The sequence below is a fragment of the Lithobates pipiens genome, unplaced genomic scaffold (assembly GCF_037356315.1).
Source record: "Lithobates pipiens isolate NorthernLeopardFrog02 unplaced genomic scaffold, aLitPip1_a1.2 Scaffold_22, whole genome shotgun sequence".
Taxonomy (NCBI): domain Eukaryota; kingdom Metazoa; phylum Chordata; class Amphibia; order Anura; family Ranidae; genus Lithobates; species Lithobates pipiens.
The window spans coordinates 130,729,039-130,745,151 of record NW_027507784.1 but is presented as its reverse complement, the minus strand read 5'-3'; the positions used below and the strand labels follow the sequence as shown (position 1 = coordinate 130,745,151).

Here is a 16,113-nt window from a genome sequence, read left to right as displayed (position 1 = left end):
CTGGGTGTGTGAAGCTCACTGCTGGTGTACTTTCCTGCCAAAGTGATCTTGTGCACACTTTATTTTTTTATTTTTTGCTCCAACAATGTAAACTAGGCAGTGCTGGTTCAAGTACTATAAAATAGACAGATTTTCATAAATTTACAGCACCTCAAATGTTTGACTAGACCTCAAACACTTAACATTGGGGCCTCTTAAGTTTTTCACCCCCTCCTTTTGATAGAGAACAAAAAGTTGCTAAGATGGCATTTGAATATGAGCATGTGTTAGATTTTTGCTTGGAGATAATAGCTGACATTTGGGCAGAACAGTCTTAAGCTGGTAAGCCAAGAGATGGCTTTTATGGTTCTGTGATTTTCAATGCTTCAGTTTGTCAACAAGACAAATGGTTAATGTCAGTAAAGTGAGCATCGTATTTATCCAGATAACTTTGGGGGAAGGAAGTTTCTCCAGCTTGTATCAATAAAATCCAGGCCTTCACAATGTAGCTGCCTGGTTTTTGTACTGCTCCATTTTGAAATTTATTCTGGTACCCATTTAGCATTTCAAAATCATGCCAGGTCAGTGAGTTATGGGACAGTCGCTGTACAAAACAAACATGATTTTCAGTTTTATACCGCCGGCCATCTGTAGAAGTTACAGGCAAAAATGTATCGACGTACAAATCAAAAAAAGGCAAGAGGGTATAGAAATATCTAAAATGCCAATTTCTCATTCTGATTTGATACTTTAAAGGAGGCTCAATTGAAAGTCTTCACTTAGACAGCAAATCATCTTGATAGAGAGATATAATAAATGTTTTATGCAGAATTGAGTATAAAAATAAATATTAACAGGAGCACCAGCGGCAGCCTGGGTTGTTGTATGGGAGCGATCGTAGGGGAAGAGAGGAGAGCTGCCACCGCCTGGCTCATCAGAGCATGGGGAACATAACTGCTTTTATTTTAATAGCTGTGTGTTTCCCGCTGCATGTCGTCATATACAGCCCCTCCCCCTTGTCCAGGCACTTTGATAGCCAGATCACCCGTCCCAGGATTGGACGGGTGATCTGTCTATCAAAGTGCCTGGAAAAGGGGGAGGTGCTCTTTATGATAGTGCACAGTGGGGAACACACAGCTATTGAATTAAAAGCTGTTATGTTCCCCTCGCTCTGATCAACCAGGCAGTGGCTCTCCTCTCTTCCCCAACACAAGTAGGCTGCATTTTTGGGCACGGATAAAGTTGTTAATATTTACATTTTGTTAATGTTAAAAACACTTAAGTGTGCTTTCATGAGATAATTTACAAGGGTGTGTTTAGGGTCTGGGCATGGCATGGCAGGGTTGAGCGGGGCAACTGGTGGCCCTTGAGGCCTGGCTAGTAGCTCAGGACTAGTGATGGACGAACTTCCGACGGGACGTTTCGCGAACGCGAAACGCGAACGGGCACAAACGTTCGCGAAAACGACCGTTCGCCGCGGGCTCCATTGACTTCAATGGGAGGCGAATTTCGCAAACCTTTAGGTCGAATTTGCGGCCACGGGGTAATTATTAGGGGGTAGCACGTAGTCCCACCACCTGGACAATAGCATAATACATGTATGAGGTGAATTTGGGATCGATAACTACAAGCATTTTTTTTTTATTTGGGAAATTGTTCTGACAATTCAGGACTATGGAGCTAATGAAGGCAATGGAGGAGAGGGAAGGTCAGGGACCAGGGTAGGCAAACAAGAGGGTGCAGGAGATACAGAGCACTGACAGCAGCACCGTAATACAGAGCACTGACATCAGCACCGTGACATACAGCGCTGACAGCAGCTCCGTGACATACAGCGCTGACAGCAGCTCCGTGACATACAGCGCTGACAGCAGCTCCGTGACATACAGCGCTGACAGCAGCTCCGTGACATACAGCGCTGACAGCAGCACCGTGACATACAGCGCTGACAGCAGCTCCGTGACATACAGCGCTGACAGCAGCTCCGTGACATACAGCGCTGACAGCAGCTCCGTGACATACAGCGCTGACAGCAGCTCCGTGACATACAGCGCTGACAGCAGCTCCGTGACATACAGCGCTGACAGCAGCTCCGTGACATACAGCGCTGACAGCAGCACCGTGACATACAGCGCTGACAGCAGCTCCGTGACATACAGCGCTGACAGCAGCTCCGTGACATACAGCGCTGACAGCAGCTCCGTGACATACAGCGCTGACAGCAGCTCCGTGACATACAGCGCTGACAGCAGCACCGTGACATACAGCGCTGACAGCAGCTCCGTGACATACAGCGCTGACAGCAGCTCCGTGACATACAGCGCTGACAGCAGCTCCGTGACATACAGCGCTGACAGCAGCTCCGTGACATACAGCGCTGACAGCAGCTCCGTGACATACAGCGCTGACAGCAGCACCGTGACATACAGCGCTGACAGCAGCTCCGTGACATACAGCGCTGACAGCAGCTCCGTGACATACAGCGCTGACAGCAGCTCCGTGACATACAGCGCTGACAGCAGCTCCGTGACATACAGCGCTGACAGCAGCTCCGTGACATACAGCGCTGACAGCAGCTCCGTGACATACAGCGCTGACAGCAGCTCCGTGACATACAGCGCTGACAGCAGCACCGTAAGCAGCCCCAGGAGGAAGTCAGCACAGCACAGGGATGGTGTGATCCCCTCATAATAAGAACCCCCAGGAGGAAGTCAGCACAGCACAGGGATGGTGGGAGCCCCTCATAATAAGAACACCCAGGAGGAAGTCAGCACAGCACAGGGATGGTGGGAACCCCTCATAATAAGAACACCCAGGAGGAAGTCAGCACAGCACAGGGATGGTGGGAACCCCTCATAATAAGCAGCCCCAGTAGAAATATGACACCGCTCAACCTCTTCAAAGAGGAGGGTAGGGGCATATAGTACGGTGTGCTTTTTTGGGTCAGGGAAGTGAGCCAAATGAATTAAGAAGGTCTGTGTGCTTGATTCCAAAAATTGTTTATAGACATATACATGGTCTACTGATCACATGTGTTGAATTCCTCCGAGATCCATGCCTCATTCATTTTTAGAAATGTGAGGTAGTTAACACTGTCGTGAGCTAGGCGAGTACGCTTATCGGTCACAATCCCCCCTGCTGCGCTGAACGTCCTTTCGGACAGGACACTGGATGAGGGGCAAGCCAACAGTTCGATTGCAAATTGGGCAAGCTCTGGCCAGAGGTCAAGCCTGCCCACCCAGTAGTCTAGGGGTTCATCACTCCTCAGAGCGTCCACATCGGCCGTTAACCCAATGTAGTCGGACACCTGACGGTCTAGGCGTTCCCTGATGCTGGATCCGGATGACACCTGTCGATGGGTCGGCTGAAAGAATGACCTCATATCCGAAGTCACCAACACATCTTCAAACCGGCCTCTTCTTGCAGGCGCTGTTGGATTGGTACCCGCAAATCCTTCTCTGGGAGTGGGAATTGCTCCTCTGCCAGCGCACGCAAAAGCAGAATGCAGCATTTCTCGAAGCAAGGCCTGGAAGTGCTGCATTCTGACAGCCCTCTGCGACGGCGGTAACATTTCCGCCATTTTGTGTTTGTACCGGGGATCTAAGTACGTTGCCACCCAGTACTGGTCCTTGACCCTCATGCTTTTTATACGGGGGTCCCTATTAAAACACTGGAGCATGAAGGCCCCCATTTGCACTCAAGCGGAAGGTATGTGGTGGTGGTGGTGTTGTTGGTGGTAGTGTCTTTGGGGGTGCACATAGCAGAGAGTGAAGAAGAGGGTGCAGATCGAGAGGATGAGGAGGGTGCAGAAGAATAAGGCTGAGTGAGCCACTCAACCAAGTCTGGTGCGTCCTTTAAAGTAATTGAACGCACCTTCTGCAACTTCCCACTTTGGCTCAAGGCTGTTGCTCCTGCCCTACCCCTACCACCCCTGCGGAAGGGCCTGCCTCTTCCTCTGCCTGTCATTTTTTAAATCACCCTGTGACAAAACTCTTAGTCCCTATACCGCTGAAGGACTGCTGCAGTATAGGGCAGCGGTCAGCAGTAGTGCACGTCAACCCTATGTATTGTGGACCGATAGCGGTCCTTACAGAACAGCAGACTGTACTGCACTCAGGCCTATGTACCGTAGCACCCTATACCAAGTTACCAGTCCTTATAAGAACTTTTGTGGACCAAGCAGGTTGTGTGTTAGTGATTAGCAGACTGTACGTCAGTCCCTATACCAATGAAGGACTGCTGCAGTATAGGGCAGCGGTCAGCAGTAGTGCACGGCAACCCTATGTATTGTGGACCGATAGCAGTCCTTACAGAACAGCAGACTGTACTGCACTCAGGCCTATGTACCGTAGCACCCTATACCAAGTTACCAGTCCTTATAAGAACTTTTGTGGACCAAGCAGGTTGTGTGTTAGTGTTTAGCAGACTGTGCGTCAGTCCCTATACCGCTGAAGGACTGCTGCAGTATAGGGCAGCGGTCAGCAGTAGTGCACGTCAACCCTATGTATTGTGGACCGATAGCGGTCCTTACAGAACAGCAGACTGTAACGCACTCAGGCCTATGTACCGTAGCACCCTATACCAAGTTACCAGTCCTTATAAGAACTTTTGTGGACCAAGCAGGTTGTGTGTTAGTGTTTAGCAGACTGTGCGTCAGTCCCTATACCGCTGAAGGACTGCTGCAGTATAGGGCAGCGGTCAGCAGTAGTGCACGTCAACCCTATGTATTGTGGACCGATAGCGGTCCTTACAGAACAGCAGACTGTAACGCACTCAGGCCTATGTACCGTAGCACCCTATACCAAGTTACCAGTCCTTATAAGAACTTTTGTGGACCAAGCAGGTTGTGTGTTAGTGTTTAGCAGACTGTGCGTCAGTCCCTATACCGCTGAAGGACTGCTGCAGTATAGGGCAGCGGTCAGCAGTAGTGCACGGCAACCCTATGTATTGTGGACCGATAGCGGTCCTTACAGAACAGCAGACTGTAACGCACTCAGGCCTATGTACCGTAGCACCCTATACCAAGTTACCAGTCCTTATAAGAACTTTTGTGGACCAAGCAGGTTGTGTGTTAGTGTTTAGCAGACTGTGCGTCAGTCCCTATACCGCTGAAGGACTGCTGCAGTATAGGGCAGCGGTCAGCAGTAGTGCACGGCAACCCTATGTATTGTGGACCGATAGCGGTCCTTACAGAACAGCAGACTGTAACGCACTCAGGCCTATGTACCGTAGCACCCTATACCAAGTTACCAGTCCTTATAAGAACTTTTGTGGACCAAGCAGGTTGTGTGTTAGTGATTAGCAGACTGTACGTCAGTCCCTATACCAATGAAGGACTGCTGCAGTATAGGGCAGCGGTCAGCAGTAGTGCACGGCAACCCTATGTATTGTGGACCGATAGCGGTCCTTACAGAACAGCAGACTGTAACGCACTCAGGCCTATGTACCGTAGCACCCTATACCAAGTTACCAGTCCTTATAAGAACTTTTGTGGACCAAGCAGGTTGTGTGTTAGTGTTTAGCAGACTGTGCGTCAGTCCCTATACCGCTGAAGGACTGCTGCAGTATAGGGCAGCGGTCAGCAGTAGTGCACGTCAACCCTATGTATTGTGGACCGATAGCGGTCCTTACAGAACAGCAGACTGTAACGCACTCAGGCCTATGTACCGTAGCACCCTATACCAAGTTACCAGTCCTTATAAGAACTTTTGTGGACCAAGCAGGTTGTGTGTTAGTGTTTAGCAGACTGTGCGTCAGTCCCTATACCGCTGAAGGACTGCTGCAGTATAGGGCAGCGGTCAGCAGTAGTGCACGGCAACCCTATGTATTGTGGACCGATAGCGGTCCTTACAGAACAGCAGACTGTAACGCACTCAGGCCTATGTACCGTAGCACCCTATACCAAGTTACCAGTCCTTATAAGAACTTTTGTGGACCAAGCAGGTTGTGTGTTAGTGTTTAGCAGACTGTGCGTCAGTCCCTATACCGCTGAAGGACTGCTGCAGTATAGGGCAGCGGTCAGCAGTAGTGCACGGCAACCCTATGTATTGTGGACCGATAGCGGTCCTTACAGAACAGCAGACTGTAACGCACTCAGGCCTATGTACCGTAGCACCCTATACCAAGTTACCAGTCCTTATAAGAACTTTTGTGGACCAAGCAGGTTGTGTGTTAGTGATTAGCAGACTGTACGTCAGTCCCTATACCAATGAAGGACTGCTGCAGTATAGGGCAGCGGTCAGCAGTAGTGCACGGCAACCCTATGTATTGTGGACCGATAGCGGTCCTTACAGAACAGCAGACTGTAACGCACTCAGGCCTATGTACCGTAGCACCCTATACCAAGTTACCAGTCCTTATAAGAACTTTTGTGGACCAAGCAGGTTGTGTATTAGTGTTTAGCAGACAATGCGTCAGTCCCTATACCGCTGAAGGACTGCTGCAGTATAGGGCAGCGGTCAGCAGTAGTGCACGGCAACCCTATGTATTGTGGACCGATAGCAGTCCTTACAGAACAGCAGACTGTACTGCACTCAGGCCTATGTACCGTAGCACCCTATACCAAGTTACCAGTCCTTATAAGAACTTTTGTGGACCAAGCAGGTTGTGTATTAGTGTTTAGCAGACAATGCGTCAGTCCCTATACCGCTGAAGGACTGCTGCAGTATAGGGCAGCGGTCAGCAGTAGTGCACGGCAACCCTATGTATTGTGGACCGATAGCAGTCCTTACAGAACAGCAGACTGTACTGCACTCAGGCCTATGTACCGTAGCACCCTATACCAAGTTACCAGTCCTTATAAGAACTTTTGTGGACCAAGCAGGTTGTGTGTTAGTGTTTAGCAGACTGTGCGTCAGTCCCTATACCGCTGAAGGACTGCTGCAGTATAGGGCAGCGGTCAGCAGTAGTGCACGTCAACCCTATGTATTGTGGACCGATAGCGGTCCTTACAGAACAGCAGACTGTAACGCACTCAGGCCTATGTACCGTAGCACCCTATACCAAGTTACCAGTCCTTATAAGAACTTTTGTGGACCAAGCAGGTTGTGTATTAGTGTTTAGCAGACTGTGCGTCAGTCCCTATACCGCTGAAGGACTGCTGCAGTATAGGGCAGCGGTCAGCAGTAGTGCACGGCAACCCTATCTATTGTGGACCGATAGCGGTCCTTACAGAACAGCAGACTGTACCGCACCCAAGCCTATGTACCGTAGCACCCTAGACAGACCAAGTTACCAGTCCTTATAAGAACTTTTGTGGAACAAGTGAGTTGTGAATGATTAGCAGACTGCAGCAGAAGGGCAGCAGTCAAGTATAATATTCTTTCTATATTTGGAAGAAAGAATATTATACGTGTACAAGCCTATTACCGTACCACTGATACCAGTCCTGAAAAGAACCTTTGTGGAACTAATAGTAACAGCAAGTCTTTAAAATTATCCTCACTGCCTGACACACTGCTTCCTGCCTGTCCCTATACAAATTGGCAAAAAAGAGTAGGCTGGAACGATTAGCTGGAACAGCTCTTTTGTGGACCTGATAGTAACAGCTAATGATGATGATGATGATGATGATGAAGAAAGACTAATCTGGCTGAGCTGTCCCTAAAATAGCAGCATACAGCGCTCTGTCCCTTTATCTAAACTGACAAAAGAAACTCAGGCTGCTGACCTAACACCTATACCAGTCCTGAAAAGAACTTTTGTGTACCAAATAGCTAGCGTTTTCTCTGTCCCTACTCCACACAGGATCCTTTCCCTACAGTGACAGAAGAAAGAATGTAAAATGGCCACCGGATCGGGTGTATTTATAGGTTAGGGGGAATGTCCAAGTGTCCATGAGCTGTCATGTCTCAATTGGTTGTCCTGTAACACATGATAAACGTGTCACGAAAGGTTAAAGTTCTTGTATACATTAAACACGTAAGTCCGCCGGGGCGAACGACGGAAAAAGGCGTTCGAACCCGCGGACGGCGAAAGTCGGAAATTCGCCGCGAAACGACCGCCGGGCGAACCGTTCGGCCATCACTACTCAGGACTTGAAATTTTGAGGTGTGTGTGTGCATATATCTATATCTCAATCACTTTTATTTTTATTTTATTTTTTTTATTTTTTTTTTAGATCTTCTTCCATTTACGGAATATCAAGTCAATGTTCATTCAGTTTATGAAGAAAGGGAAAGTACTGAACTTAATGGGGTACATAGAACAAGTGAGTATTTGTTATGCTTTAGTTGACATGACTCGTATACTAAACATTTTTTTGAGGTGTGTATGTATGTGGGTTTTTTTTTTTTTCCCCAGATTTATGATGTCCTGGGTTGAAGTTTGTTCTCACTAGCGATATTTATTTACAAATTTAAACGCAAGGGAGATCCCTTGGAGATGTCACATCTTCAAGAGTAAAGCTTGAATTGAATTGAATTTTCCTATCCATTTTTTATTTATTTTTGGTTGTGTGGAACTTAAATACCATATAAGTGTGTATCTGCCCCATACAACTTTTATTTTTTATTCTCCCCACCCAAGCCGAGTCTTAATTTTACAAGTTGCAGTCACACAGTAAATGCAGATAAAATGGTGTATGCATGAATTATCTTTATGCTGTAACGTATCAAAAATGGGAAAAAGTGGAACTGGAGAAAGCATTGATATTAATGTGTTGGAAATAAGAACGTTGAATTGGCTTTGTGCCCAAGGATGTTTTTTGATGTGGTAAAGAGCAGTCTTTGAAACTTGCTCTAAGATCTCTGCTTGGCTAGTGAGTGCCATGCCAGCAGGTTCATTCTGAGGCATTTTGTAGTAGAAAGGACAGATGTTGGCTCATTGATGCATGCTTTATTCCCGCAAGCTATGGATTCCTGCATTTCAACCAGCAGACATAGTATATAAAGTCTTTGTGTAAACTGGGCTCTTTATCTTACAAGTAAATTCCTGCATATTATGTAAAAATCTTGATACAAAAAAAAATGCCCGTACATGAATCATGGTCTGAATTTTCTTTTGTGACACACAAATCACTATAAAATGCACCTTTTTTCGGATCTAGATTGTGGCTGGTAATGGGGTGTAATTGTGTTTTTTTTTTTTTTTTTTTTTTTTTTTTTTTCTAATTTTCCTTTATTTTTTTACCACAGACCTTGATTCACCAACTGGTATTGACTTTTCTGAAATCACCACAAACTCCTTTATTGTACACTGGAATGCCCCCCGTGCTACTATTACTGGGTATAAAGTTCGATACCAGCTGGAAAGTGGTAACATGCGTCCCAAAGAAGAGAGAATTCCTCCGTCCCGAAACTCCATCACTCTTACCAACCTTATTCCAGGCTCTGAGTATGTTGTCAGTATTATTGCTGTCAACGGTGTCCAGGAAAGCTTGCCACTTGTAGGCCAACAAGCTACAGGTATGTTGAGTGCTTGAAAACACTGTTCTCCAGCCTTTGTTAAATGGTACGTTTTTTAGTTTTTGTACTGACGCCAAGAGTTTTCCTGACGACGACAAGCTAGAAATGGTGACAGGGGTAGCACCTTCGGCAGATTTACAACCTCTGCTCCTGCATGAAGGGGTGTGTCTCTTCCCTCTAATCAGCTTTCAGAGCTCTGCAGAGTTGCTTCTGCCCTTCCTTCTTCTTCTTCTTCTTCTTTTTTTTTTTTTTTTTTTTTTTTTTTTTTTTTTTATATATTTGTTTTGAAAACATGTAGGTATCTGGCTTTGATTTTCTCTCAGCTATACAGGCTGCGTCTTTGTCCTGCTGTAGACCCTAAGAAGTAGGGTTATTCCTTTATTCCAAAAAAAGCAATAGAATTGGGCACCACAATGTACTTGGGAGAAGTGAGAGTAGATGTAAAACTGTTGGATGAATAAACCAAACCACCTTTCTTCCAAGACAGAAATGTATGTGTAGTGCTCGCCCCCAAAGAAGCCAGTGAATTGTTTCACTTCCCTTCTGCCCTGCAACCTGTTATGAGCTGCCCGAACCTGCTTCCGAGAACACTGACACACCTTTTAAATGGCCTTTATTTAAATGCAACGATCTATAAAAATAAAAATAAATTCTAGATCTTAGTTTCCTTCATCACGGCAATACCAGTACCTTGTTCAACACAGTTCCTTACCCACGCTTACCTGGGAAGCAACTGTTGCAAACACATGCACAAGGAGTGCGTGACGGTGGTACTGGCTCATAATGCAAAAATAAATAAAAAATCTTGACGCAATACAAATTACTTTTGCAATAGCAATACAGCCGACCTACTGCAAAGATGCCCTACAACTGGCACGTGGGGCAGTGTAGAGTCTACCACAGTGGCAGTGCTAGGGAGGTACACTTATAACCCTCAAATTCTTAAAGGGTCCCCATCAGCAGCTGCCCTGAGTTCAGTGTCCAGAAACGTATATTTGATGAAAGATATTTTTTATAAATGATAGTTGTGCCAAGGTTTCTGTCAGATTAGCACAGTATTTGGGCATATTTGTGGGTACAAAAACTGCATCATGTGCAGTGTATATAGCAAGAAGGCTCAGACTCTAATCTATTCCTCTTAAGCCACTCCCATGTCCGAGTATGATCTCTACAAGCCCACCTATTAGCCATGGCATGTTATGTGCTTTTTCTAAGTGTACCCCTGGGTGCCCTATGTCTTTGACTATGGTGCATGGGTGTTGCTAGGATGGTGAGTCTACTGACACTACGCTCTAGCCTTATATGCAGGCTCTGAGGTGCACAGCAGTCGGTACTTGTTCCTGAGCTTGCTAGCACAAATATAGCCCAGAAAACAGTTAAGTCCAGCAGTAGCACATCCTCCCCTCCACTCTTTGCTCTCCCAGGAACTCTGGAAAACTCCCACCAGGGTCTGTGTAGTGGCAATCTGAGTCCTGTACACTGACTCTCCTGGGTCCCAGTGCTCTTTCCATAACCCACATAGACCCCTGTCCTTCTCCTATCTGTGGGTGGGGATGCACGCAGCAAATCCAGATCCTCCTGGCTGGTTGCTAGGGACAAGTTCTACCCCTTGCCTTTTACTGAGAGCCAATCTGTGCTCAGTCCTGTCTCTTTGCAGCTACCACGCAAGCAGGGGAAAGAAAAATCTGCAGCGTTTATTCTGTCAGCATTGCTGGCTAGACTAAAGAGCCCAAGCAGGCGCTTCATATGATTTGTGTGTGTGTGGGTTTTTTTTTTTTCTTATTTCACTCCCTGCTTTTTGTCCATTGTAGTGTCTGATGTACCAACTGATCTAGAAGCAAAGTCTACTTCTCCCAATACAATTACAGTTACTTGGGATGCACCTGCAGTCAATGTACGATACTATAGAATTACTACATCAGAGACTGGTATGTTTTTAATATTTGAAATCGAGTATAATTTTATGGTTCCCATTTTAATTGAGTTCAAAATGAGAATTTTCTGATTTGGATTTTATCCACACAGGAGGTGAAGGCCCAGCTCAGGAAATCACAGTGCCTGGAATTTCCAACACTGCAACAATCAGAGACCTAAAACCTGGCATAAGTTACACTATTACTGTGTATGCTGTCACTGGCCGAGGGGACAGTCCTGCCACAAGCAAGCCAATCACCATTGTTCATTCGACAGGTATACCAAATGGACTTCATTCTGTCTTTTATAAAGATGGAACATATTGAAATTTCGTAATACTTTGTAATCATAAGCTGTATTCTAAATATGTGGTATTTTTTTCAGGTGTTGAGCAACCAACAGAGATGCAAGTCACGGATGTCCAAGACCAAAGCATCCATGTTAGATGGACACCATCTACTGGCCCAGTTACTGGTTATAGGGTTACAAGTGTACCTAAAGGTGGTCATGGAGAGACCATTACCCAAGTTTTACCATCCGGTAACTATACAATTTTTTTTTTTTTTGTTTTTTTCTTGTGGGCTGTACAAGGAATACATAAAACCTAATGCACCAGATCCTCAAGAATTTGTTCTTGGACCTTTTTTACAGTTCTAACTGTAAACCTATAGCTAAAATTTTACACCACCTCCTTTTTGAAATGCTGGCAGTCCAATCATTTTACATTATTATTAGTGTGTGTGCTTTGTTTTTTTTTTTGTGTTTTTTTTTTTTTTTTTTTTTTCTTCCCCTGAGCCTTTTAGAAAATTCTATCTACATAAGGGTCTCCGTCTCGCGGTTTTAAAAACATATACTCTTCATCCCTCAGTTCTTCTTCCTTTTTTTTTTTGTACCCGACCTGATTTAACTCTTTCAGACTGGTTCACTCTTGTTGTGGGAGGAAGTAGCATTCTCCCAAAAAAAAAATGTGGTCCTGTGATCGTACTGCAATTAGACACAGATTACAGGCAAATGGTACAGAGCCACTCTCATTGGCTCTGTACAATGTGATTGCTATGATCCGCTTTATAGAATGTAAACACAGGCTACAGTTAGCAGCTGTCTACCTTACTGGCCTGTGATCAGACAGCACTGTTTGTTCTCACACTGACTAGTGTGTGAGAGAAAAGGGCGCCTCCTGGCCAGCAGCCAGAACCAGTTCAATCCAGTAAGGTGCCAACACTATATGAAAACTCTCCCCTTTCTGTCATTCACCCTCTCCTGAATGTCCACCTCATCCTGTCTGACTGACATGTATATTAACCCCTCCTCTACCATATCCTGCACCCTTCATTGTCCTCCCATTGTATGACCTTTTTATAATGAGGCCCATCACCTCTTGATACCTCCTGAATGTGACCTTTACATTTAATGTACCTGGTGCACCATTGCCAAGCTCAATGTCTTTGCCCCCTCAATACTGGCCTTTAGTTTAGTTTAGTTTAGTTTGTTTTTTTGTTTTTTCTAATTTCCTAAAGCAACCAAAAGAGGTTTTCATGGGTTTTGTTTTTGAAATGTCCTATAATATTTTAAAGTGGGGTTTTTTTTTTTTTTATTGTTCTCCTCAGAATTTTTGGTCTTTTCTAATTTTATAGTAAAAAAAAAAATAGAAACACTGGAAGTTAACCATTTACTGTCCAGGGAAATGTTAAAACTTTTTGCACTTGTTTGTTTTTTTTGTGCTAGAAAATTACTTTGCTCCAAACATTTTCTGAAACATTGTTCTGAAAGCTTCTGCCCTGAAGCAAAAAAAATGGTGATTGCGATTCATGCCACACAATATTTGTGCAGCTGTTTATCAACCACACATTTTGAAGAACAAAATACACAAATTTTGGTGTACACAAACGCAATAGAATATATATTTACAAAAAAAAAGTTGCATAAAGTGAATTAATTCTGAACATGTTAGACTCAAATTGTGCATACTCGAACTTTAGCTGGCTGAAAAAATGATATATAAATTTGGTTTCAGTGTTGTGATGGAGTATTTGTCAAAGTATCGGCACAAAAACCGGAAATGGCCTGGTACTGAAGGGGTAAAACAATGGTGCTGAGGTGGCTAATGCATTCAAATCACTGACAAATGCAAAGTGTCATCTAGGAAAATACTTAACTTTGAAGCAAGAGTAAGGCTAATTGTTTGTAGGAAGCAGTACCTCTTTGTTTTCCAAAAAAAAAAGATGCAAGTTTATTTTATATCTTGTTGCCATATAATATTTCCAAAGGAAATTGTCTCTTCACATTTTAGGTAACTTTTTTTTTTTTTTTTTTTTTTCTCTTGTTTTTCTTCACAGATCAAACTGAAATGACGATTGTGGGGCTTCAACCAACTGTTGAGTATGTGGTGAGCGTGTATGCTCTGGGTGTTGGCGGAGAGAGTGAGCCCCTAGTTGAAACCGCTGTCACAAGTATGTATTACTTGTTGGGATTTGTCAGTTTTATCCCATTTTATTTTTCTGCAAAGGTTTCTGCTTGAAGAGCTCTTGAGTTGTTGACTTTGTGATGAGGGATGTGGAGGTCTGGTAGACCAACATCCTAACTGACCTTTTGTCCTCCAAAGAACAAAAAAACAGACAGTTTCTAAATATGTTGGGTGTTTTTGGGAAGGGTGATGTGCAAACTCTTGCAGGCATGAAGAGGCACCCTCTGTGATGGACGACTGTCCAGTGATCTAATGGGCTAAACTTCTGAAAACGCAGAGCTCAAGTGTATTCTAACTGGTATTCGAAACTAATGGTGCATGTTTTCTAGCTCTCCTAAAATGATGTAGTGTGAAATTACTCTGCTTATCCTATTCAATATACTACTAAATTGAAGGATGTAAAATATGCATTTTTGCGCCTTTAGTGGAGAGAAAGTTCTGTCATCCTAATTCTGTATAGTGCGATCTACTGCATTTTAGAAACTGATTGATAGTGTGCATGTGAACATGGCAGTTAACTGCATTTAGAATTACTGCAGCATCAAAATTACGCCTGCATATTATGCTTTTGCATCGGGTGTAGAGCTGAAACGGATCAATAATTTTGTGCACAGTTTAGCATATTTTCTTTTGTTGACCTATAACTTTTAAGGTTTGTGGTTCATCAATGGGTGGCATATGCAAACATGCTCAGTCTTCCTGAGAGCTTGCACGTATATTTTTCCAACATTATTATCTATAATCTTCAATCTTTTAGGATACTTGGCACATTTTTACATTGCATTGATTCGCACCTGATTGAATCTCAGAGCTGTGTGTGCCTAGCAATGTAGAAATTTTGCCTGTTTATATCTGAAAAAGATAGCATTAAGAAATTGCCATTAATTTAGCATGGTTATCTGGGTTAAGGTGGCTACAGATTGTATTTGCTGAAATGGTCAGTCCACTCAAAACTATAATTTCCATTCTTATTATTACAGTATAGTATTGGCTTAAATTGCCTGTTGGCCTTTTTAGAAAGCCAGCACACTGGATCCCACCACCTCTGCTGCAGCTAAAGCCCCATACACACTTTGATTTTCTGCAGATTTTTGTCTTTGTTTACCATTATTATATGGTTTTGGTAAATCTGAAGACAAAAATCTAATAGTGTGTATGGAGTCTAAGACAACCTAATGGGAGGTGGGATCTAGCGCTGGACACACCAAACCATGGATTGGGCTGCTTGGAGTCCATGAGAAGTTTAAGAAGCCATTGGGTGATTCAGCTCACCAGCATCTACACAAAAAACAAAAGCTTGTTTTGAATGGACAGACTTTCAAATGCTGCTTTTTTTTATATCTAACAAGCTGTAACACATGATGTATAACTTTCTTTAACTGCTGGGAGAGTAGAAATACTCCGGCAGCTTTTTCTTTCCTGTTGCTGCTTCTGCTGCTTGTCTTTGCTTTTAATTGCTTTCATGATTAATTTGCCTGACAGACATTGATCAACCCAAAGGACTGGCATTTCCAGAAGTGAATGCTGATTCAATTAGACTATCCTGGGAAATCCCAGAAGGGCGGGTTACTGGTTACCGAGTGACCTACTCAAGCCCTGAGGATGGAGTCAGAGAGTTGTTTCCAGCTCCAGAAGGAGATGACGATGCTGCTGAATTGCACGGTCTCAGGCCGGGCACAGAGTATACTGTAAGCATCGTGGCATTGCACGATGACCTGGAAAGCAAGCCCGTGATTGGAATCCAGCGTACAGGTATCTGGAGCATTTGAAGCGTTCTGTGTGTCTGTTTAATATCTTTGTTGCCCTGCAGGTGCCATCCACCAGCAAATTGTAGTCGCTTAATTCCAATGATTGTAACTTTGCCTCGTGCAGTATTTCACCTTTCTGTTCATCCTTTAGTTTTTCACTTGCTGTATATCCTGATACATTATAAAGGACCATAAAAGTTAAATTAATAGCTGTTGGTGCATACTACAATGCATGTACTAGACCTCTACCTTCACGCTGCAATGGCTGGCAAAAGGGCTTGCCAAACTGACAGGTTTTTTTTTTTTTTTTAGCAATACTTTAGATCACTGAGCAAGAAGTCAACAGCCAGTTTCCAGCATTTAAATCTTGTTGCACAGTACTGCTGTTCTTATAACATTTTGAAATAGTTTGTGTCATGTAGTTAAACATTTCTTGCATCTAAACTGGTTTATAAAATTGATGTAACATGTGAGCCTTTAAAATGCCTAACTGAACCAGTGGAAATATTTGACTGGGTGTACCAACATTACTGTACTGACTTATTCAATAAGGTAGAGTGTAAACTTTGTACTTACTAGTCAAGAGATTTTATATTTGTATGTA

General features: G+C 44.0%; 1 protein-coding gene across 7 annotated transcripts in view; it reads left to right on the top strand.

Annotated features, from left to right (window-relative positions):
• FN1 (fibronectin 1) overlaps positions 1-16,113 on the top strand; it is a 79,645-nt gene that overhangs the window by 49,162 nt on the left and 14,370 nt on the right. For 5 of the 7 annotated variants that reach the window (XM_077448314.1, XM_077448319.1, XM_077448317.1 and 2 more), the window contains 7 exons: positions 8,099-8,188; positions 9,114-9,383; positions 11,195-11,311; positions 11,409-11,573; positions 11,682-11,837; positions 13,634-13,747; positions 15,244-15,513. In XM_077448314.1, coding sequence (XP_077304440.1) covers positions 8,099-8,188; positions 9,114-9,383; positions 11,195-11,311; positions 11,409-11,573; positions 11,682-11,837; positions 13,634-13,747; positions 15,244-15,513 — 1,182 coding nt within the window. The remainder of the gene's footprint in view (positions 1-8,098; positions 8,189-9,113; positions 9,384-11,194; positions 11,312-11,408; positions 11,574-11,681; positions 11,838-13,633; positions 13,748-15,243; positions 15,514-16,113) is intronic. The other 2 variants (XM_077448320.1, XM_077448318.1) reach the window with 1 other exon arrangement.